At 54.3% G+C, this 21,339-nt stretch overlaps 2 protein-coding genes across 3 annotated transcripts in view; both read left to right on the forward strand.

The window, feature by feature from the left end:
- Positions 1-7,602, forward strand: part of Brms1 (BRMS1 transcriptional repressor and anoikis regulator) — an 8,636-nt gene extending 1,034 nt beyond the window's left edge. Inside the window, exons 2-10 of one of the 2 annotated variants that reach the window (XM_029531652.1) lie at positions 3,566-3,711; positions 3,802-3,892; positions 4,073-4,200; positions 4,324-4,403; positions 4,489-4,585; positions 5,065-5,157; positions 6,202-6,266; positions 6,691-6,730; positions 7,077-7,596. In XM_029531652.1, the coding sequence (XP_029387512.1) occupies positions 3,573-3,711; positions 3,802-3,892; positions 4,073-4,200; positions 4,324-4,403; positions 4,489-4,585; positions 5,065-5,157; positions 6,202-6,266; positions 6,691-6,730; positions 7,077-7,162 (819 nt within the window). In that variant the 5' untranslated portion in view covers positions 3,566-3,572 and the 3' untranslated portion in view covers positions 7,163-7,596. Of the gene's footprint in view, positions 1-3,565; positions 3,712-3,801; positions 3,893-4,072; positions 4,201-4,323; positions 4,404-4,488; positions 4,586-5,064; positions 5,158-6,201; positions 6,267-6,690; positions 6,731-7,076 lie in introns of both variants that reach the window. The other variant, XM_021191125.2, reaches the window with a different exon arrangement.
- A 470-nt stretch (positions 7,603-8,072) lies between these two features.
- Positions 8,073-14,585, forward strand: Rin1 (Ras and Rab interactor 1). Its single transcript, XM_021222454.2, has 10 exons — positions 8,073-8,606; positions 8,764-8,944; positions 9,044-9,158; positions 9,248-9,320; positions 9,456-9,547; positions 9,684-10,424; positions 10,678-10,983; positions 11,302-11,433; positions 11,568-11,719; positions 12,499-14,585. Exons 1-10 carry the CDS (start codon positions 8,452-8,454, stop codon positions 12,946-12,948), a joined length of 2,397 nt encoding a protein of 798 aa, XP_021078113.1. The 5' UTR covers positions 8,073-8,451; the 3' UTR covers positions 12,949-14,585.
- Positions 14,586-21,339: the final 6,754 nt, after the last annotated feature.

Consider the following 21,339-nt stretch of genomic DNA (forward strand, 5'->3'; position numbering starts at 1 on the left):
ACTCTGTAGACCAGGCTGGCCTCGAACTCAGAAATCCGCCTGCCTCTGCCTCCCGAGTGCTGGGATTAAAGGCGTGCGCCACCACGCCTGGCTAACTTTTGGATTTTCAATCAACTCTGCAGAGGTTTCTCCCCCTGCCTCCTTTGTTGACCTAGGGAATTCCAACAGAGACCCCTTCTCACGGTTCTACCTGAATAGTCAAACTGCAGAAAGCCTAAACAACTTGCCATTTGTAGCTAGCAGAGCCTAGGTCTAGTGGCAGTTCGCATACCTGTGTCCCTGGTCCCTTTTCTCACTTCTAGGTCTTTGTACTTGTTCTTCACTCTGCCTGGAGTGTTCCATCTCAGGCGGCCTGGTCCTCACCTAGTCTGTCTCCCTCTGGAAGCTGTCACTGTAGCAGCAAGCTCCAGATACTGTGTAGACACCTCTCCCATAACACCTTAATTTAACTCTCTTCACACCATTATAAAGGTCTGTTTCTTTGCCTTCTCTCACAGGAATTTGTTATTTCCTTGAGGCCAAAGGCTGTGTTTGTCATAGCTAGACTGTAGCATCTGCCACAATCCACAGTGACTGTTGGTACCTGGCATATATTATGTGCTTAGTAAATGTTGGGTAAGTAGGAAGAGAGGTGGGGGAGGGGCTTAGTGTTTAATATTTCTGAAGGGTTACTTAAGGCAAGCACTGACAAATGTTGGTGTTTGCTGCAGTGGTTTTGGTGTGAGGCTGGGTATCCACACTGAGAGAGGAGGAGGGGAAAGTCACAATAGCAAGTGTGCCCGAGGCCCGAGGATGCTAGGAAATTAAGTAAGCGGGGCCAAGGCTCATACTTCTGCATTCATTCTTTTACCTACTCATTTGGATTTGACACAGCCTCACCAGCTATTGTTAGCCTGAAACTAACTGTATATCAGGCTGGGCTTGAATTTGTAGTAATCCTCCTGCCTCCTGAGTGCTAAGATAACAGGCCTGTACCACCTCACCTGGCTTTATTTTTTTATTTGTGTTTGTTTTTTCCAGAGGGATCTAGTCCAGGTGCCTCTCCAGGTAGCAATTCTACCACTGAACTGTACCCCCAAACATACTGCTTTTGTGTGTTTTTAAGACATCACTATCTAACGCAGAATGGCCTCCTGCATCAGCGTGTAGAGGGTTGGGATTTGAACCTCATCAGGCTCTCTCTACTTTTTAATTTTTTTTCTTTTTCCTTTCCAGTACTGGGAATTGAGTCCAAGACCTCACATGTGCTAGAAACATTCTCAGACTTCTCTGCTCCCCCACCCCCAACAGGGTTGCTCTGTGTAGACCAGGCTGTCCTGGAACTCACTCTGTAGACCAGGCTGGCCTTGAACTCAGAGATCCACCTGCCTCTGCCTCCCCAGTGCTAGGATTAAAGGCGTGTGCCACTACCACCTGGCTTCTCTGGTTTTTTTTTTTTTTTTTCTTTTCCTTTTTTTAAAAAATTTATTTATTTTATGTAAATGAGAACACTGTAGCTGTCCTCAGACATACCAGAAAAGGGCATTAGATCCCACTACAGATGGTTGTTAGCCACCATGAATTTGCTGGGAATTGAACTCAGGACCTCTGGAAGAGAAGTCTCTTAACTGCTGAGCCATCTCTCCAGCCCCTTCTGCTTTTCCTTAATGGTAGGAAAAACCTGAGCACATCTGAGCTTCAACAAAGGAAGGTGCTTCCTGTTCACGTCCTTAGGAATGCTAGGGGCTTAGGATATTGCTCAGTGGTAGTTAGGGCTCAGCATTTATGAGAACCTGAGTTCAATCCTTAGTCCTTTGCCAAAACAAAATAAAAACCTGAGTCAGGCCGGGCATGGTGGCGCACACCTTTAATCCCAGCACTTGGGAGGCAGAGGCAGGTGGATTTCTGAGTTCGAGGCCAGCCTGGTCTACAGAGTGAGTTCCAGGACAGCCAGGACTACACAGAGAAACCCTGTCTCGAAAAAAACAAAAACAAAAAAACCTGAGTCAGGGTCATTTATAAAGAAGGGGATTTAACTGAGTGGAAAGAGGTAAGACTGCAATCCTGTTGCCAGCTTGGACAACTTAGTGTGACCAATTCTCAAAAAAGGCTGTGAACATCAGTAAATGCTGGCTTTTCCAGCATGCTTAAGAATCTGAGTTTATGGGGGCTGGAGAGATGGCTCAGTGGTTAAGAACACCCACTGCTCTTCCAAAGGTCCTGAGTTCAAATCCCAGCAATCACATGGTGGCTCAACCATCCGTAATGAGATCTGACACCCTCTTCTGGTGCATCTGAAGACAGCTACAGTGTACTTAGATGTAATAATAAATAAATCTTTTAAAAAAAAAAAAAAAAAAAGAATTGAGTTTACACCAGGCGTGCCAGCACTTGGGAGCCTGGTCTACAGAGGAATTTCAGACCAGCCAGGGCTACAAAGAGAAACCCTGTCTTCGAGAAAAAAAAGCAAAACCAAAACAAAACAACAAAAAACCAACCAAACAAAAAAGAATCTGTTTAATCCCCAGTATCAGAAGTTTTTACAGTGGACGTAGGTGTTCCTAGAGAAATGGTTCAGCAACTAAGAGCACTGGCTGGTCCTCCAGAGGACCCAGGTTCCATTCCCAGCCCCAACATAGCAACTCAAAACTGTCTGTAATTCCATTTCTAAGAAATCTGATACTTCCTTTGCAGGCCCTGCACACACATAGTGCAAAGACAGAGGTGCAGGCAAAATACTCACACACATAATGTTAAATATGTATATTTCTCAGCATCCTGGGTGCTGGGAAGACAAAACTGGAGCTTGTGCCTGACAAGAGCCTTTTTGCTAGAGCCCATCATTTAAGGAGGTGGAAGGGAAAGACTTAAATTTTATCAGGAATCCTCTGCTGATTAAGGCCATCAGTACACTTGAGGGCAGACCTCATCGTCTTTCAAAGGCCCCATCTTGGGCTAACCAAATGGTTCAGCAGGTAAAAGCAGCTGCCACCAATGTTCAGGCCAAAAACCCACATGGTAGAAGGAGAGAGCTGACTCGTACAAGCTGTCTCAGACCTCCATATATGCTCTGGTCTGTGTGATTGTGTGTGTGTATTAAATGAATAACAAAACCCTGAAGGTCTCCTCTCTAAACACTTGCACATTAAGCTTCTGGTATGGGCAGAAAGAGGAACCAGAAGATCATGGAAAAGGAAACACTGAGAACTGAAGAGAAGTGGCAGGATTTCATCTAGAACACGGGAAGGCCAGAGGGGAGGAGTAAGAACCGGCCATTCAGCGAGGGAAAGGAGCCAGGCTTCGAGTTCAAGTGCAGTCTACGAAGGGTCTTGTCGCAGCCAGTCAGGAGTTTGGGTCCAGTCCCATCGGCAATGGGGAGCCTCCCCATTAAGACTCATAGCCTTGGTCAGCATTGCCATGCATCCCAGAATATTCTGTAAGAGGAACAGATTCCATCAAGCACATGTTCAGTGTGGTGACACTAGTCACTTCCCCTGTCTCGTTCGAGGCTTGTGTTTGGTCAGCTCCCTGTGTGGCTGCTCCGATAGTGGGCAGTGGCTAGTAATAGCCCATACTCTCGCTCCAGAGCCCAGATGCCCGTCCAGCCTTCAGGCAAAGAAACAGAAGAGATGGAGGCAGAAGGCGATTCAGCAGCTGAGATGAACGGGGAGGCAGATGAGAGCGAGGAGGAACGGAGCGGCAGCCAGACTGAGTCAGAGGAGGAGAGTTCAGGTGAGCCCTTACAACCTCTAACCCCCCCCCCCCGGCCCCGAGCAGCAGCCTGCCCCTGCAGAACCATTCCTAATTGCCCTCTCGCCCCAGAGATGGATGATGAAGACTATGAGCGGCGCCGCAGTGAGTGTGTCAGTGAGATGCTGGACCTGGAAAAGCAGTTCTCAGAGCTGAAGGAGAAGTAAGTGGGGGAGTGCTGGCGGGCCTTTGTGCAGGGGTGGAGGGTGGGGGAGTGCGGGTGTCCCGTAGTGACGAGCTGCAAATGTGGCACAAGGGGAGCAGGTGTTTGGCAGGCGTTTACCTGAGAGGACAAGTGACCACTGGAGAAGCCAGTGATACACAGCTGCCTTTTCACCGCCAGGTTGTTCAGGGAACGGCTGAGCCAGCTACGTTTACGGCTGGAGGAAGTGGGGGCTGAGAGAGCCCCAGAATATACAGAACCTCTTGGCGGGCTGCAGCAGAGCCTGAAGATCCGTATTCAGGTGGCAGGTCTGTAGCTGCCCTGCTCTGCTCTCTGTCACCTTCCACGTTGCCCCTGCCCCTATCCTTGTGGTTCTTCCTTTGGGGGGCACTAGGGACTCTGGCCAAACAAGCCCCCCTCCCCCTTTGCAGGGATCTACAAGGGCTTCTGTCTGGATGTGATCAGGAATAAGTATGAGTGCGAGCTCCAGGGAGCCAAACAACACCTGGAGGTGAGCCAGCATGGATGGGCTCCACGGGAGTCGGGTGGGACTGAGGCCCGGCAGGTCCCCTGGCTGAGCAGCTGTCCCCTCCCAGAGTGAGAAGCTGCTGCTGTATGACACACTGCTTGGGGAGCTGCAGGAGCGGATCCAGAGGCTGGAGGAGGACCGGCAGAGCCTGGACATCAGCTCTGGTGAGGCTAGGGCCCAGTCCTAAAGTGCCCCACCCCTTTCTGGACCTCAGTTTCCCAGACTGCTCCAGGGGAATCAAATGGCCCTCTTCTTGGGGTCAGGAAAGAGTCTAGCTCAGCATTCCACATATAGTGGGGGCTCATGCAGAGTGGGTCCCCCGCCTGCCCCTCTTCAGAATGGGGGTACCCAACTGACACATGTATGCATATAAAAAAAGCCATAGTCCTCTCCGTGGTAGTAGCATCAGTGATCATATGGGGTCCAGAATTTCCTTCATCCCCATCTACAAAGTAATGGAAGACCTGAGGCTTAAGCAAAGAAGGCCAGTGGTCTTCCCCGGGCTGCATTAGAGCGCCAAGAGGCTGCCAGCCTCAACCAAGGTTGGGGTGACTCTCCTGGTGGTGATGGGGAAGGGAGGGAAGGCCGGGCTGCTCATGCCTGTGGGTTACTGTCCTGACCCTGACTCTGCATCTCGGCACAGAGTGGTGGGACGACAAACTGCATAGCAGAGGCAGCTCCAAGACCGGGGACGCCATGCCACCCAGCAAGAGGAAAAAGGCGCCACTCGTTTCTGGTATCCTTCCACTCAAGGGCGCCTGATTCTGGGCAGGACGGGGCAGGCCCTGGACTCAGCGAGGTTAGAAGGATCACGTGGGACAGGGTCAAGCTACAATCACTCATGGCCATCTGATGTCACATGAAAGTGTTCATTTGTCAGAATTTTTTTCTTTCCATGGTCCCCAAAGAAACAGAAAGCTCAGCTCACTGACTGTCCTGAGCTCAGTAATTTCCTGAGTAAAGATCAGCCTTTGAAGCCCCTCTGGCTTCCCCTCAGTGTCCTGCTGTAGGCCTCATGCTGTCTCAGTCATTCCTACCCAGGCCGCTCAGCCCCTCTGCCGCTCTTACCTGTCTGTTCCATGGTGTCACGTCAGGTGCCGTCTCCTCTGAAGTCTCCTGATGCATATCCCCCCCCTTCCCCCGTGCACGTGGTTCTCTTTTGTATGAGCATCCTAAGGGGGCTCACTGTCTTTGACCCTCCTGTGGTGCACAGAGTAGCACTGAGCTGAGGTCTTCCATAGCCATCGTGTCAGCCCTGGGACCACCTCGGGTGGGAGGGAGACATTGTTGAACCATTGTGGGTAAAGGTAGATTTCAGATACAGAGTTCAGACAGTGTTACCAGGAGGGAAGACGCCGGGATCCACCTTCAAGTAATGAAGGGTCCAGTAAGCCATTAACTGTCAGGAACAATGCAGGGCCCCTCAGGGTGGGCTGGGCCCTGGTCACCTGATCCTGAAAAGGGGTGAGAATAAGTGAGGGAAATGGGTAGGGTTTTGTCCCTAACACAGTTTCCACACTTGACAAGAACTGGAGTCCCTGAGGCAGGAGGCAGAGGCTGGTGGATCTCTGTGAGTTCCAGACCAGTCAGGACCACAAATACCAAGTCTCAAAAAAAAAAAAAAAAAAAAAAAAACCACTTCTGGCACCCCGCCTCCACAGTCTCAGTGTGCCAGCTCTCCTGAGCAGTGGGTGTGTGGTGTGGCACTGCTGACTGTGGCCTTAGTGGGGCCTTGTCACATTTCTCCTGTGGCCGCCCGGCTTCCTTGACCCTTGTGTAGGTCCATACATTGTGTACATGCTGCAAGAGATCGACATCCTGGAAGACTGGACAGCCATCAAAAAGGTGGGTCCACTGCTGCCTGCTTACCCTGCCCTGCTTTGCCACCCGCCCTCTGCTCCCTCCAGCCCCATCCTCCTCACTTCCCGCTCTCCTCACCTGACCCGGGCCAGCTGTCTTACCCGAGGATGCTCAGGCTCTGTCTCCTCAGCAACAGCTGTCCCGCCCAAGTGCCCTGACTTCCTGGCATCTTGTGGTCCTCCTGCCTAGAGACTGGCCTGAGGAAGGATGTCTGTGCCAGCCCTTGTTCCAGGAGGGCTGGAAGGAGAGGGGCGGCTGCTGGGCTGGCCTCCAAGCGGAGACACCTCCGCGCTTGGTATAGAACAGACTTCACACAACTTGGCTCAGAGCAGCTCTCTTCCTGGCCTGTGGGGGACAGTATCAGCAAGCTCAAATGGACTCTAAGGGACCCTTTCTTCTGTCCACCCAGGCCAGGGCAGCAGTGTCCCCTCAGAAGAGAAAAGCAGACGGTAAGAACCACGACATGGGCCTGGCAGCTTGGTAGTCTGATCCCACTTTGAGGCTTTTGTGGGATTTTGAGGATAGGAGCCAGGTTGGAGAGGCCCTTGGCTGAGGGAGCAGGGACAGGTAGAGGTGGAAAGTCTGGAGATGTATAACTCAGTGGTGGTGCGCTTGCCTAGCACAGGCAAGAACCCAGCCCCAATCCCAACACCACAAGAAGATCAAAGTGCCTGGAGCCCCCAGGCAGGGTGGGTTCGACAGGGCAGGAGGAAGAAACCCTGATGGATGAGGGAGTGAGGGACTTCCTCACTGCCTCCAGAAAGGAAGTGCTGGCGGTCCTTTTGCTTCCTTCAGCAGCTTCCCATATCCCTACTAGGACCCTGACCCTGCATTTACGCTCAGAGGGTCCTGGGAGCAGCTGGTACCACACGCAGGATTAGCATTTCTCTGCAAAGGCAGGGGGTTGCCTAGTACCTCTGCCGTGTTACTGCTGGCCCCTGACCCTCTGCCACCACTGACCTGGACTCCTCTGGGATCTGCATAACCGTGGCCCTGAAGCTGACCTGGCCAAGCAAGACTCTGGTCTCCATCCCTGACCAGCCCACCCCCTCCCAAAGAATAACTTCCTCAGCACCCCCCACAAAGAGACCAGCCTCATCCAGAGTCATGGCAGCAACCCTCCAGACTTTGAACCCTGGCCCTCAGCCGCTGAGCCAGGGTCCAGGCCCAACTGCAGGAGGAACTCTCAAGCAGATATGTTGAGCCTTGTCCATCCTGACTGCCGCTGGAGAGGGTGGCTTCCCAGGCTTTCTCAGGGCTATTCCTGGTGTCTGCCTCTCAGATTCCAAAGACTGGAATAAAATTTAACCTGGGACCTTGATGTGACTGATGTGTGGCTGCTGTATCTTAAAAGGGAATCAAGGCTTTGTGGGAGCACCTAAGACAGAGTTTTCTGGGGTCCCTGTAGTTTGTGACTTAGAGAAAAGCCTGGGAGAGGAAGTTGGAACCAGAGCAGGAAGCTCCGCATGGCACAGGCAAGCAGGTGAAGCACATGGCCTTGTGTGGTGAAGGGACTTTTGGACATGCCTGGAGGCCAAGTCATGTCTGCACCTGCCCCAGACACTGGCACATTGGCAAGGCAGGCTAGCTAGCAGGGCCTGTGTGTGGGAGGCAGCTAGCAGCAGCACCATGTGCTGTCGACCTCACAGCCACACTCCCCCTCTGGTTAACAGTGAGTGTCAGAACCACCCCCAGAACCTCAGTTAAGCAAAGAGTTTAGTTTCCATGGAGACACAGCATCCTTTCTCCATAGCAACCTGAAATCACAAAACCCAAGTTAGGTTCAGGAATGAGTCATCTGCAACCAGTAGGGGGTGCTCTCCCACAAGACTGACCCCCCCTGCAAGGCTGGAGTCGATGAGCCAGTGACCACAGACTTCTTAAGGTGACCCAGGGGTGCGGCTCAGGTCTATGGGAACTTGGCCGGTCCGGCTTAACCCTTCCATCTCCCACTGCCTAGTGTGAGGAGGCTGCAGAAGGTGCTGTGTGGAGGTGGTCCTCCCTCAGCCAGGGCCTGATGATGACACTGGCATGGAGGGCTCCTCTGCCATTCAAGACTGTTTAAGAGTAGAAGAGGTGGACACTGGCTGCATGGAGTGGACATACAAGAGTTAACTGGCAGGGTGTGACAGGGCGAACCGCCTTCAGGAAGTGTTACTCACCGCCAGGAATGTGCACGCCTGTGCCTTGGGGGTTGGATTGTCTTCCTGAGTCCCAGGAGAAGCTGAAGGAGCTCCCAGCCATGGAAGACCCTGGTGAGACCGGAGAACACCCTCTGGGAGCCACCAGCCTGAACTTTGTACCTGGGCACCAACAGAAAGAAAAGTTAGTAAAGTCGGGGAGGGGTCAGCCAGGTGCATCGGGTGAGGGCAGTTGTAGGAGGATCTGGCAAGGACAGGATAGATGGGAAGCCCAGAATGGGAATAGTGGCCCCTCTTTTGTCCCCAGTCCCCCTGCTCAGGTCTGGGTGTCTGCCCCCCAGGCCATCTCCAGACCCACTGTATGACACACCTGATGTCAGAGGGGTACAGGCAGGCGGGTCCCAACAACCAGCGCGTACTGTGAGCCTGCGGGAGCGGCTGCTGATCACCCGGCCTGTGTGGTTACAGCTGCGGGCCAACGCTGCAGCCGCGCTGCACGTGCTGAGGACCGAGCCTCCGGGGGTAAGTCTCTCCCTTTCCTCAAGGCCTAGCCCGCCAAGGATGGGAGGGAACCGGCCTGGACGTGGAGGACCAGCACCTCCTAATCTTGTTCACTCGCAGACCTTCCTGGTGCGGAAATCTAACACTCGCCAGTGCCAGGCTCTGTGTGTGCGGCTGCCAGAAGCTAGTGGCCCCTCTTTTGTCTCCAGCCACTATATCGAAGAGAGTCCTGGCGGTGAGGAGGGTGGCCTGGAGGGAAGGGGCTGGAAGACAGGTAGGGGAGGGAGGTCCCCAGAGAACAGCCTCACTCCCAGTGTCTCTCAGGCATCTCTTTGGAGGGCTCAGAGCTCATGTTCCCTGACCTTGTGCAGCTCATCTGTGGATACTGCTGTACCAGGTGAGCCTGCCTGCGGGGCACCTGCTGAGCCCTGGGCCTGCTTCCCGGGCCTGCCTGCCCTCTGCTGACTCTGGGTTTGCCTGCCCTCTGCATCTGCGCCCGCTCACTCCTGACTGCTCCTTGCTCTGACCTTAGGGACATTCTTCTCCTCCCTCTCCGACTCCCCAGAGCCATTCATCAGGCAGTCACCCACAAAGAGCTGGAGGCCATCTCCCATCTGGGCATGGGTAAGGGTTCTCCTCAGCCTGTTACACAGATGGACACACAGAGGTCAAATGGGGGAAGAAAAAGCAACTGAGATTTTCCTTTGTGGGCATCCTGCAGAGCCAGCTCTAAGGCCCCCCATTGGTTTCTCATTGCTAGAGTTCTGGAGTTCCTCACTCAACACCAAGGACCAACAGAGGCCTTCGGAAGCCCCACCCATACCCCGGCTGAAGGCTCGCTCCCCTCAAGAGCTGGATCAGGGCACCGGTGCTGCCCTCTGCTTCTTCAACCCCCTCTTCCCCGGGGATCTGGGCCCCACCAAACGAGAGAAATTCAAGAGGAGTTTCAAAGTGCGTGTGTCCACAGAGACCTCCAGCCCTCTGTCTCCACCTGCTGTGCCGCCTCCCCCGGTCCCGGTGCTGCCAGGGACATCTTCCAGCCAAACGGAAAGACTGCCCCCTCGACAGCCGCTGCAGAGGGAGAGCTCAGTGGGATATCGTGTGCCAGGAAGTGCTGCCGGCCCAAGTCTTCCTCCCCTACCTTCCCTTCAGGAGGTGGACTGCTGCTCTCCCAGCAGCTCAGAGGAGGAGGGCTCTTCAGGAAGCCCTACAACCTCCCCACGCCTAAGCCGCCCAAGGCACCGGCGGCCTCTGCTTCGGTCCATGAGTTCTGCTTTCTGCTCTCTGCTGGCACCGGAGAGGCAGGTGGGCCGGGCAGCCACAATGCTAATGCAAAACCGATACACAGCCGTGGGTCAGCTAGTGCAGGACCTACTGACCCAGGTTCGGGCTGGTCCGGAGCCCCGAGAGTTGCAGGGCATCCGCCAGGCCCTGAGTCGGGCTCGGGCCATGCTGAGCGCAGAGCTGGGCCCTGAGAAGCTGCTACCACCGGAGCAGCTGGGTAAGGCCCGAGCCCTGGCCTCCACAAGTTCATGTCCCTTGTTCTCCATGCTCCTTTGTCCTCCTCTCTCCTTGCCTCGGGTGCCTAATGGTACTGCTGCTTTCCCTGCGCCCCACCCTCACCCCCTTTCTCACTGTTGTTGCACTGAATTCCCCTCTCCATCCCCACCTTTCTCCCTACCTCCTATCTTGGCCAGGGCCTCCTGCTCTTCTGGGCTTCTTTCCCCTGACTGCAACCACCTTTCCTCTGGCAGAATTGGTCCTGGAGAAGTCCCTGCATCGCTCTGTTCTCAAGCCTCTTCGACCCATTCTAGCTGCCCGCCTGCGGCACCGGCTTTCCACAGATGGTTCCCTTGGCCGCCTAGCTGAGGGCTTCCGCCTGGCCCGGACCCAGGGACCCGGAGCCTTCGGGTCCCACCTGACCCTTTCTTGCCCAGTGGAGACAGAGCAGGTGCGCCAGAAGCTGCTGCAGCTCCTTCGTGCCTACTCGCCTAGTGCCCAGGTCAAGTGGCTCCTGCAGGCCTGCAAGTTGTTATACACAGCCCTGAAAACCCAGGCAGGTATGAGCCCCACCACCTTCCCCTACTCCACTCTTTCTGAGTAGAGGCCACGCATCACCCCCCTCCACAGGGAGCCTGTCCAGAACCCCCGAACTGCAAACAAGATAGAAGGACCCCACTCTCCACCCCAGGAACTCTAGAGACTACGCCCTTCTGCCCTGTAACCTTCCATGAGACTGCTATGATGGCCCCGGTCTGTTACCTAGCCACTTTTGGGTCTAGCAGGTGGAGGCGGGTGTCACTGTCTAGCATGCAGATTGGACCCTAGCCTTTGGGCCTCTGAGGAGGCTGGAACTTCTTTCTTCCGTGTCTCCACAGGAGAGAACGCAGGCGCTGATGAGTTCCTGCCTCTGCTGAGCCTTGTTTTGGCCCAGTGCGACCTTCCTGACCTCCTGTTAGAAGCTGAGTACATGTCAGAGCTGCTGGAACCCACCCTGCTCACTGGAGAGGGTAAGGGTTCCCCCACTTCCTGTCTGGGTGAAACTGGGGCTCGGCTCGTAGTAGGTCTTTAGTAAACAAGGAAGGGAAGGCAGCCCACCGTACCCCAGCCTGAGCTGCTGCGTTCTTTGTGTCCTGTGTCCCAGGTGGCTACTACCTGACGAGCCTCTCAGCAAGCCTGGCCTTGTTGAGTGGCCTAAGCCAGGCCCGCGCACTGCCACTCAGCCCGGCACAGGAGCTCCAGCGCTCCCTGACCCTCTGGGAACAGCGCCGCCTGCCGGCCACCCACAGCTTCCAGGTAAAGAGCGGGTTCCCCACGTCTCCCTCCTATTGGCCATGCTCAGAGGGACTCTGACGTCACCCAGCATGGTTCCTCTAGCCTTGCATTGCCCTACAATTGAGATAAAGGCCCGTCTGAGTATCAGATCAGCCCTTCAGGAGATTGTGTTCCGTGGGACAGGCACTGGACTGTGAGCTTCAGGGCAGCCTCCGTGAATCAGCACAGAAACTCTGCTGACATGAGAGTGACAGCTAATTCCTGGTCCCTAGTACCAGCTAAGGTTCTCCCTTCCTTGTCCTTGAGCTTCTGTCTGTGCTCCTGTTTGGACCTTGGCCAGGGCGCACCATCTCTGACCTTCAACCTCCTCAGTCTTGCTTATAGATCCAGAGTTTGTAGCCAAATCCCAGATTCATCCCAGTTCTATCACTTTTTGTCTGTGCCTTGGTTTTCTCATCTCTAAAATGGGCACCTGGGTTGCCATGAAGGGTGGGTGTACTGGTGAACTGTCGGGAAACAGTTCTAGGTAGGTAGCCCCAAGAACAGTTATGGAGAGAGCCCAGCACACAGTAAACTCTCCTCATGGATCTTTTCATAAAGTTCCCTTGGGCTGGCCTTACGCCATACCACTATCCCACACGCATTCCTCCCTGCCCGAATGTCCCCCTCAGAACCCACACGTCGGTCAGGCCCACCATGGACGTGGACCACCCCTTTCTGACATTACACACCTTCAGCCTTATCCTTCGTGCTTTGGCAGTGCCAACAGAGCTGAGGACTTGTTCTTGCTTTCTGCACAGCATCTCCTCCGAGTAGCCTACCAGGACCCCAGCACAGGTTGCACCTCCAAGACCCTGGCTGTGCCCCCAGGGTCTTCGATTGCCACGTTGAGCCAACTCTGTGCTACCAAGTTCCGAGTGACCCAACCAGATGTGTTTGGCCTCTTCCTCTACAAGGACCAGGGCTACCATCGCCTGCCCCCTGAAGCCCTGGCCCACAGGCTTCCTGCAACTGGCTACCTCATCTATCGCCGGGCAGAACGCCCTGAGACCCAGGGGCCTGTAGCGGAGAAGGCAGAGACAGGCAGCAAGAGGCCAGAGGCGGGAGCATGGGAGGAGGTGACAGGGGGTCTGAACAGTGAGGGGAAACCTCAGATAGCTGTTGACCAAGAAGGCAAGGATCAGGCCCCAGGAGGCCACATAGGGCCAGAGGAACAGAAGGCGGAGGGAAGCCAGGCTTTGGTAGAGTAGCTAGGAAGAACTGAAGGGGTTCCCTGGGCCCCCGGAACCTCTGAGTCCACTCTTCCCAGCTGCCGAGCGTCCTTTACCACCCACCCACAGTTCTCTGTGGTGTCTGCCACCGCCTCTAGCCGATCTTCATGAGTCCACCGCTAGGGAACAGGGAGCTGGCCATATAGACCAGAGCAGCGTTAAGAGAGCTGGGAGACTCACAGACCCTCTGTTCAAGGTCCCTGGCTTCTGTCTCCCCATAGCCCACAGGGATAAATGTGTCTGGTAAGGGGACAATCCACCTGATAGCCATAGGGGCATAGTGGGAGGGTAGTCCCAGCTTCTTTTGCCTCTCCCACTGCCCATGGAGAGATGCTGGAGCATCAAGACCCTGTGCAACTCCAGTGTCTCCTAGTTTTAGGGGTCAGGGAACCAGAAGAATGGCAGCAAAGCTCCCCAAACTAACAGATCTTCCCAGACCTAGCCTAGCACCGGAGTGCAGAAGGGACATGACTAATGTTCTGCAGGGTCCTGGAGTGACCCGGGACCTACATGGATGGCTGGTGGCTTGGTTCACGCAGGAGAAAGAGGAAAGTTAGCAGCCATGGCAGCCCATAGGCAGCCTCTACCGGCAGTCCCCTCACCTGTGTCTTCTTCCCTGGCCAGTTCAGAGATGCTTGTCACCCTGGAGGTCAGGCCGTAGGAGAGAAAGCATCGATGTTCCAGTCTTTTCTCACAATCAGAAATCTGCTGAGTATTTCTGGGAAATTGGACCCTGAGAAATAATGCACACTAGCAGGAAGAGAAGTTTCCAGAACAGAGAGAGGTGCTCCACAAACATTGCTTTCGTACCCCACTCCTTGGGTCCTTACTAAAGCTTGATAATGAGGAATGGTGTGGCTGTGAGCCCCATGGCAGTACAGGTTAGGAAAGTCCCAAGATGTTCCAGCGAACTAGCCCTTCAGGTCCAGGTAGCGGCCCCAGAGGGAAACCCGCTGCAAATCTGAGCAGAGAAAAATACCCACCAATCGCCACAAGTGGGCGCACACAGCCCGAGAAGCTGCTGAGGGTCACCCACCCGTTTCACTCCCCCACCCTGCCCCAGCGGTGGGAGGGGTGTGGCTAAAGAGAATTTAAGAGCCGCAGAATGTGGACAGTCACTGGCCTCACACTCTTACAGCAGCTTAGGAAGTGCAGAGCAGAGACCCCTTGCAGTCATAGATTCTTAGAAAAGGATTGTTTCCAGACCAAGGAGGACCAGAGCCAGTCTCAGAGCTGCTCTCCTGGGCCTCTGAGCACCAGGGCACCAACTTAGATATACATACCAACAGGAGGTAGAATTTCAAATCCACATCTAGTCAGTGTAGGGTTCCAAACTAGTCACTAGGCCACCAGTGTTCCCTGCCCACTTCTATGCCCCTCCCTCGCAGGAGGGAGAAGTGTGTGCTAAGGGACAAGTTCATCTGAATATCTAACATCTGGCAGGGAGGGTGGCCACAGTTCTTTTGGCCTTTTCTCCACCACCCAGGAGGAGCCACACACAAGGCTGCTGGATCTCCAAGGCTCTAAACAACTTGGCCCCTTATTCCATGATATTTCTTCCCTTCCTCCCTAATCCTTTGTACAGGATGGAGCACTCTGCAGGTGCTCAATAAATGGTGTCCACTGACTGAAGCTTGATAACTAGAAATAAGGGACTGGGGTGTGGTGGCGCGGGCAGGCTGTTTCTGGGAATGAGACAGGACATGTAGCGCTCAGTCCCAGGGGAAGGACCTGGAATGTCTGCAGGGGTGCTCAGGCAACCCCAGGGGCAGGATGTGGGGCTCATCTCATGGGAGCCAGGTTTCTGAGACCTCCTCAGGCCCTTCCTTTTTGTGGTCAGTTCTAATTCTGGGCCCCTGGAATTCAATGTGGATCCTGCCATGGCTCAGAGGGGCACCGCTGGCTCCTGCATGGAAGCCAAATCAGTGTGAGCACAGGCCGAGTTCGGTGGCAGACCCACCAGGCAGGGGCGGTGGTAACAGCCCATCTTAGATATCTCTACCTTATTTTATATTCCCCTCCTGATGTCTCATTTTATAAAGTAGAACCTGAAGCCTTCAAGTAAGTGCCTTGTTTTGGGACTTAAAACTCCAACATCTACCCTCCAGAGAGAAAGGATCATTTATTCATACTCTCAACAAACAAATTCAGGCATGGAAGCACACATCTGTAATCGCTGTACTTGGGAGGTTGAGACAGGAGGATCAGAGGTTCAGGGATATCCTTGGCTACATAATTGGAAGCCAGCCTGGGCTACATGGCAAGACCCCCATCTCAAAAAAAGAAGTGTGTGTATTTTGTGGCCTAAAGAGAGATTCAATTCCAAGTACTATGATCTGGTGGGTAACTGAACCACTGCATCCTGGGGACTCGACCCTTCCTACAACTCCCATGTGCTAGAAGTCAAGGCTCCGAGCTGTGCTGTGCCTCAGCCAGTGTCCACTGCTGCAGAGCAGGACAGGGACACTGACCAGTAGCTTGGGTGTCTTGAAAGCAGGCACGCCATTTCCTTGCTTGGCAGCATTGCATTTGTCATCTTAAAGTCACCCCAGTTGTACGTGTGAGTTTGTTTATTGTCTGTCTTCCTCACTAATGTGCCAGAGCCAAACTGGCCTCCGTCCCAGCAGGCCTTCAAGACCTAGAACAATGCCTTGGCCGGAACTGGCACTCGCAAGACGATCTGTGGGATGACTCAGGGTGGTGGGTCTGGGAAGACTTCAAGACCTGTTCTCTCTGCTCCCAGGGCTGCTGGCTAGTTTTCAGTTCTACTGAGGGGCCTCACAGCAGGTGCTCTTCTCCCCTGATGCTAGGCACGAGCACCCAACACTGGACTGGTGATAAAAGACCATGGACCTCCGAGCATCACTGCAAAGGAGGCCAGGAGTAGGGAGAAGAAAGGGCTGCCTGCTCAGGTTCTAGGGCCTGCGAAGAAAAAGTCTGAGGGGTGGAGTGAACTTTGAGACAGCCTGACCCACCCTCCTCCCTCTCCTTAACATCCTACTGTGGCCTTGTGAGCAAAGTTCACACCCACAGTTTAGAGCATCATTACACTCTGACCCACATTCCAAAGCAAAGTGATGCTGTTATCCCAGGTGGGGTGTATAGTGCTCAGGCATTCCCAAGATTAGCAGGCACACCCAGACACCGCTAGGACGGACAGGGGACGGGGGACTGTGGATACAGGCCTGTAGTGGCACAAGGGCTTCCTGACACTCGCCTACCTATGCAAAAGTGCTACTAACACATGCCACCACTCAGGACAGTTACATTCAAGCTCCTGGAGACACAGCATCACTTCTGCTTCCTGTTCCTTCTGAGCCCTGGAAATGTAAGCACCCGCACAGCACACACAACTCACATGGTTTTATATTTTGGAACATGAACAGGAGATCCAACCTCAATCTCCTAATACCAAGCCTGGCCTGTCTTGGCCTCACTCCCCCACAAAGCCCCAGGTGGGCCCCCTGAGGAGACTGAATTACTGGGAAGACCCCTGAAAGGGTGCGGTGACCTCACGGGCTAGGCAGGAGCTGAGGCAGGCGGGCTGGGCGGGACAGCCTGAGCTCATCAGATTCCAGCCTGATTCACTGGAGGGGCTGAAGGATGGAGGATGGGAAGAGCACTGGCCCAGGAGGTGGGGCTCCGGGAACCTGAGTGGGTTTTGGATCTGAGTGTTATACGTGGTGGTGGCCCTTCCTGAAGAGTTCCCCTGGGTAGGACTTAGGCCCCTAGGCTGAGCTGTGGTGTAAGACAATCGGTCCCGCCCTCCAGGCTGGGACTCCCCCCACCCTTCCTGACTTTAGCAGCTGGATGTCTTTAGCTGGGGAGGTGACCTTCAGTCCATCTTGGATCCTCCAGGCTCAGGCTGGCAGTTGGCTTGGTGGACTCTAGAGGTCAGGGAAGGCCAGATTTGCCTGGTCCCATGGCATGGGGCTGACAGGGTTACAGACCTATGCTGCCCCGCCAGACAAAGCCTCTGCCAGAAAGGGAGGCTGCACAGGCTGCCCAGGGCCTGAGATGTTTTCTTGCTGAGACTGGGTCCTTCATTCCTGCCATCCCCAGAAATCCTTGTGTTCCCAACCGAGAGATGCTCACAGGGGGGCGGAGTGGGAGCCAAGCTGCCCAGACTCAGCTGCAGGGTGACAGGAAGAAAGGATGGGGGCAGGGTGAGGGTACAGGAAGTGCCTTTCTTGGAACTCTGCACCAAAATAGACCATTCCATCCCTACTCTGGGTCTGGTGTCCCACGAGGGAGGTGTGTGTCACCAAGGAGACCCTCACTAGGGAGGAGCGTGATCTGACCTCAGTCTGGCTTTTGCTTGCCAGCCCCCTCCACCCCCACCACAGCCCAGGCTCCACTTTGAAGTCCCAACGTAAATATCATGTCTGCTTGAGTTCTCCTTCCTGGCCTTGGTCACAGACCCCAGACCTGGCTTCCAACCCAGCCAACCCCCAGGATACAGAACAGAGAGAAAGGAGGGAGGCTAGACCACCCAGGGATGGTGGCAAGATAGACAGACACACGGCTACATCCATGGGGGAGAGATGGGAGATGCAGAGACGGGGGAAGCTGAAAGCAATGAGGCCGACCCCAGACCAACAGGGGGACAATTCTTAGAGCAGGAGACCCCTGACTCCCGGATCCTGGGGGACAAGGGTGCAGGAAAAAGAGGTGTGATCCAGGAAGAGACAAGAAAAAGAAGATACTTGAGGTATCGGGGTGGCAGAGATCAGAGAAGTTGGGACTGGGGTAACTGGGGAAAGATGTGGCAAAAAGAAACTTGTCCTGTGACAGTGAGGACCAGTCGCCTTGTTTACCCAGGCCTGGGGTATGTGGCCGGGTGAGGACCTAGGAGTTGGGACTGAAGTTAGAGCCCTCAACAAACTGGGCCAAGCCAATCCATCCTCCCCTTAAGCAGAGAGCCAACGCCCACAGGTACTGTTGCACAGGCCTTCAGAAGAGCTCCCTGCAACCACTCAGGCAAGGCTGGCCCTTCCAGCCTAGACCTGGGTTCCGGGATTCCCTTTCTTGAGGGCAGATGTGGCCAGATGTTCAGGTCAGGCATCTGCTAGGACAGAGCTGGGCTCCCAGCTGGACCTAGGCTGGGTGTTGCGAGGAGCCATTTGCTTCTTTCTTGCAGCTGTGGGCACAGGTGTGAACTCACTGGGACACCCAGCTGTGTACATGTGTAGCCATGCCAAGGCTGTGCAAACACGTGTGTGTGCATGGCCCTGTGCAAGCAAGCACACTGTCCTGTAGACACATGCATACAAGGTCTTTATGACTAAGGCTCCGCTCTACCCTCCGCTACCCCCAGCTGTCAGAATTCTTTGGCTCCAAGGATGCTGAGGAGGGCCAAAACCCCTTCTTCCCAGTTTGAGTTCTCCAAACCTCTGTCTCCCACCCATCCTGTCCCCAGCAGCATGACCCCCTCCCTGCAGGGCCGCCTTGCCAGAAGCACAAAGGGCGTGGCCCCAACTGTGGGGAGGGGAGGAGATTGCAAATGTACTCTCTCCTCCTCCACTGCTGCCCAGGGTAAACCTCTCCCACCCACCCACCTTGGCTCTCACCCAAGACTGGGTGCCTCCTGCCCCCCCTTCCTCCTGACAGCCTGAAAGCTGGGATGGTTTGAGAAGAGCTTAGACAGGGACTGAGGTGGGGGTGGGGACAGAAGAGAGAGAAGGAGGTGATTCTCACACAAAGCAATGTGCTGTCTCAGCAGGCTCAGCATGCCAGATGCCTGGGGGGGGGACGCCCCCAGTCTTACCCGATCCCCCCCACCCAGCTGTTCTCTGGGCCAGCTATCCTTTAGACCACCTTCCCCCTTCCCCTCTGGGCCTAGAGATTGCATCTAAAACCATTTCCCTCTTGCATGTCCTGGACAAGTTTTCCTGGGAATGTGGGCTGGACGGCTATCACAGCAGGGAAGCCCAGCAGAATTTGAGATGGCCCACTCTGCCACCCACCCACCTCCAGTCCGGCCAGGGAGACACGCTGGCCTCAGGCCCCAGGAAAGGAAATGAGTGTGGGGACTCTTCTCATTTGTTCCTTGCAGTGGTGATCCACGCTGTCCTTGTCTTGGATTGTCCTCCTGCAGAGATGTAGAGATCCATTCTCAGTATGCCACTCATCAGGGTGGCTGCCAGTGACAACTCAGGCCCTTTGCTTACATCCTCTAATGAGCAATGCATCCAAATGTTTTATAAACAAGGTGATAAATGCCTGTAATCCTAGCACTTGGTGATAAAGGCAGAGAGATCATAACTTCAAGGTCATTCTTGGCTACATAGTAGTTTGAATCTAGCCTGGGCAACATGAGACTTTGTGTCAAAAAAAAAAATCCGGGCTGGTGAGATGGCTCAGTGGGTAAGAGCACCTGACTGCTCTTCCAAAGGTCCAGAGTTCAAATCCCAGCAACCATATGGTGGCTCATAACCATCCATAACAAGATCTGACTCCCTCTTCTGGAGTGTCTGAAGACAGCTATAGTGTACTTACATATAATAAATAAATCTTTAAAAAAAAATCCACATAAACATCTGTCTACCTATCCACCTATTCACTTACACATATGTAAATACATACCTACAAACATACATATTGCATACATACATAGGCCCATCCATCCATCCATCCAACCCCTCCCTCCCTCCTAACCATCCTCGCTTCTGCGCATGCATTCATTCAGCTGTGTGTGTGGCAACCCATGTCACCTTGTATCCATCTACCTATCACCTCTCTGCTCATCTACCCGAGTACTCACGCTGCACATCATTTACCCAGGTGTATGACTGTCCATCATCTGCCTGTCTATCCATCCATACCCCCATGCATCTGTATATCTACCCATCACATATCGACCACCAAAGCTTTAATCACTTGTCACCTCAGTTAGCATCGTCTCCTTGTGGAGGGTGAACAATATGAATCAGACTCAACCACAACAATGGAAAAGAACCCCAAGCCCCGCCCCTTCTCAAGCTCTTGATCTCCACATCCTTGGTACCCTGTATTCATGCTCCCCATGCCAACTAGGGAAGAAAGTTCTTAGGACACCTCCACCCTACTTTTCCAACCTGGAGGAGGGCTGGACTCCCGACCTGGGCACTGAAGTATGTTGCCAACTCTTACTTTTGGCCACCGAATCTTTGTCAAAGCCAGAGGCGTGCACTCACCCACCTCTCAGCCCCTCTCCTGCTTTGGCGTCCCTCCACTTAGAAGTAGGTCTAGCTAGCACATCTGGAAGATGGCCTAGCACATCTGGGAGGTGGCCTTTGACCCTCTTCTACTTACTTTGCCTGCTCCCCAGCCCTTCACCCCACTGAAACAGGTCCTGATCTCTGGCCTGACCCACCCCCTTGCCAGACACCCTACAGCCTTGTCTCAGACGCCCAGCACTGGCCACTGCCTGAAGCATGACTGGGCTCACCACACCCTTGGACCAGGCTCAGAACCGCCCCCAAGGAACCTCCAGAGGCTGCCTCCCCCAGCCCGGCCCGCCCTGTAGCCCAGCTCTCCAAGCCAGATCCCTTCCCTTTCCCAGACGATTGCGACAGTCTCCTAACTGGTCCCTGGCCTTGGGTACCATCCACCCACTGCCCACCAACCATGGTGTCCCCTTGCCCTGCCTCTCTTCCCAAGGCATTCGCAGCGGAGCTTCTGCCTCTGGGGCAGCTTCAGAGCCCCCGTTCCCTGCCTGTATTCTCTTTCTGCTCCTCATTTTCCTCTCAGGCCAGCAAGGAAGTCCCTTGCACCCTCCAGTCCCATCTTCACTCTCAGCCCAGGCCATCATCCTGGTGTGTCAGCATCCAACCTCTGCTCAAGAGATAACAGGTGCGCAACCTGGAAGACGAGCAGAATGGGGGTCAGGGGCCCTGGCTTCAAGTCTGAGCCCTGCCATTAATTCCCTCTAAGACGCTCACTGCTTCAGTTTCCCCAGCATACCACCAAGAACGTTCCACTTCTGGGATGATCCAGTAGCAACAGGGTAGCTAGCACATGTGGAGAGCAAGCAGGCGACAGGTCCAGGGAAATCCCAGCCTCCCAAGGGCTTCCTCAGGAGTTAGGCTCTTCACTTGTGTTCATTCAGTCATTCAACAAGTCCCCATCAACAACTTTTGTTTGTTTGTTTGTTCTGAGACAGGGTTCCTCTGTGTAGCCCTGGTTTTCCTGAGACCAGGGTGGTGGTCTCAAACTCAGGGGTCCGCCTGCTTCTGTCTCCCAAGGACTAGGATTAAAGGCATGTGCCACCATGTTGGGTTCTTTTGTTTGTTTTTTGCTTTGTTTTTAAAGATTGATTTCTTTTATTTATATGAGTACACTGTTGTCTTCAGACACACCAGAAGAGGGCATCAGATCCCATTACAGATG

Source organism: Mus pahari, chromosome 1 (assembly GCF_900095145.1).
Source record: "Mus pahari chromosome 1, PAHARI_EIJ_v1.1, whole genome shotgun sequence".
Lineage (NCBI taxonomy): Eukaryota > Metazoa > Chordata > Mammalia > Rodentia > Muridae > Mus > Mus pahari.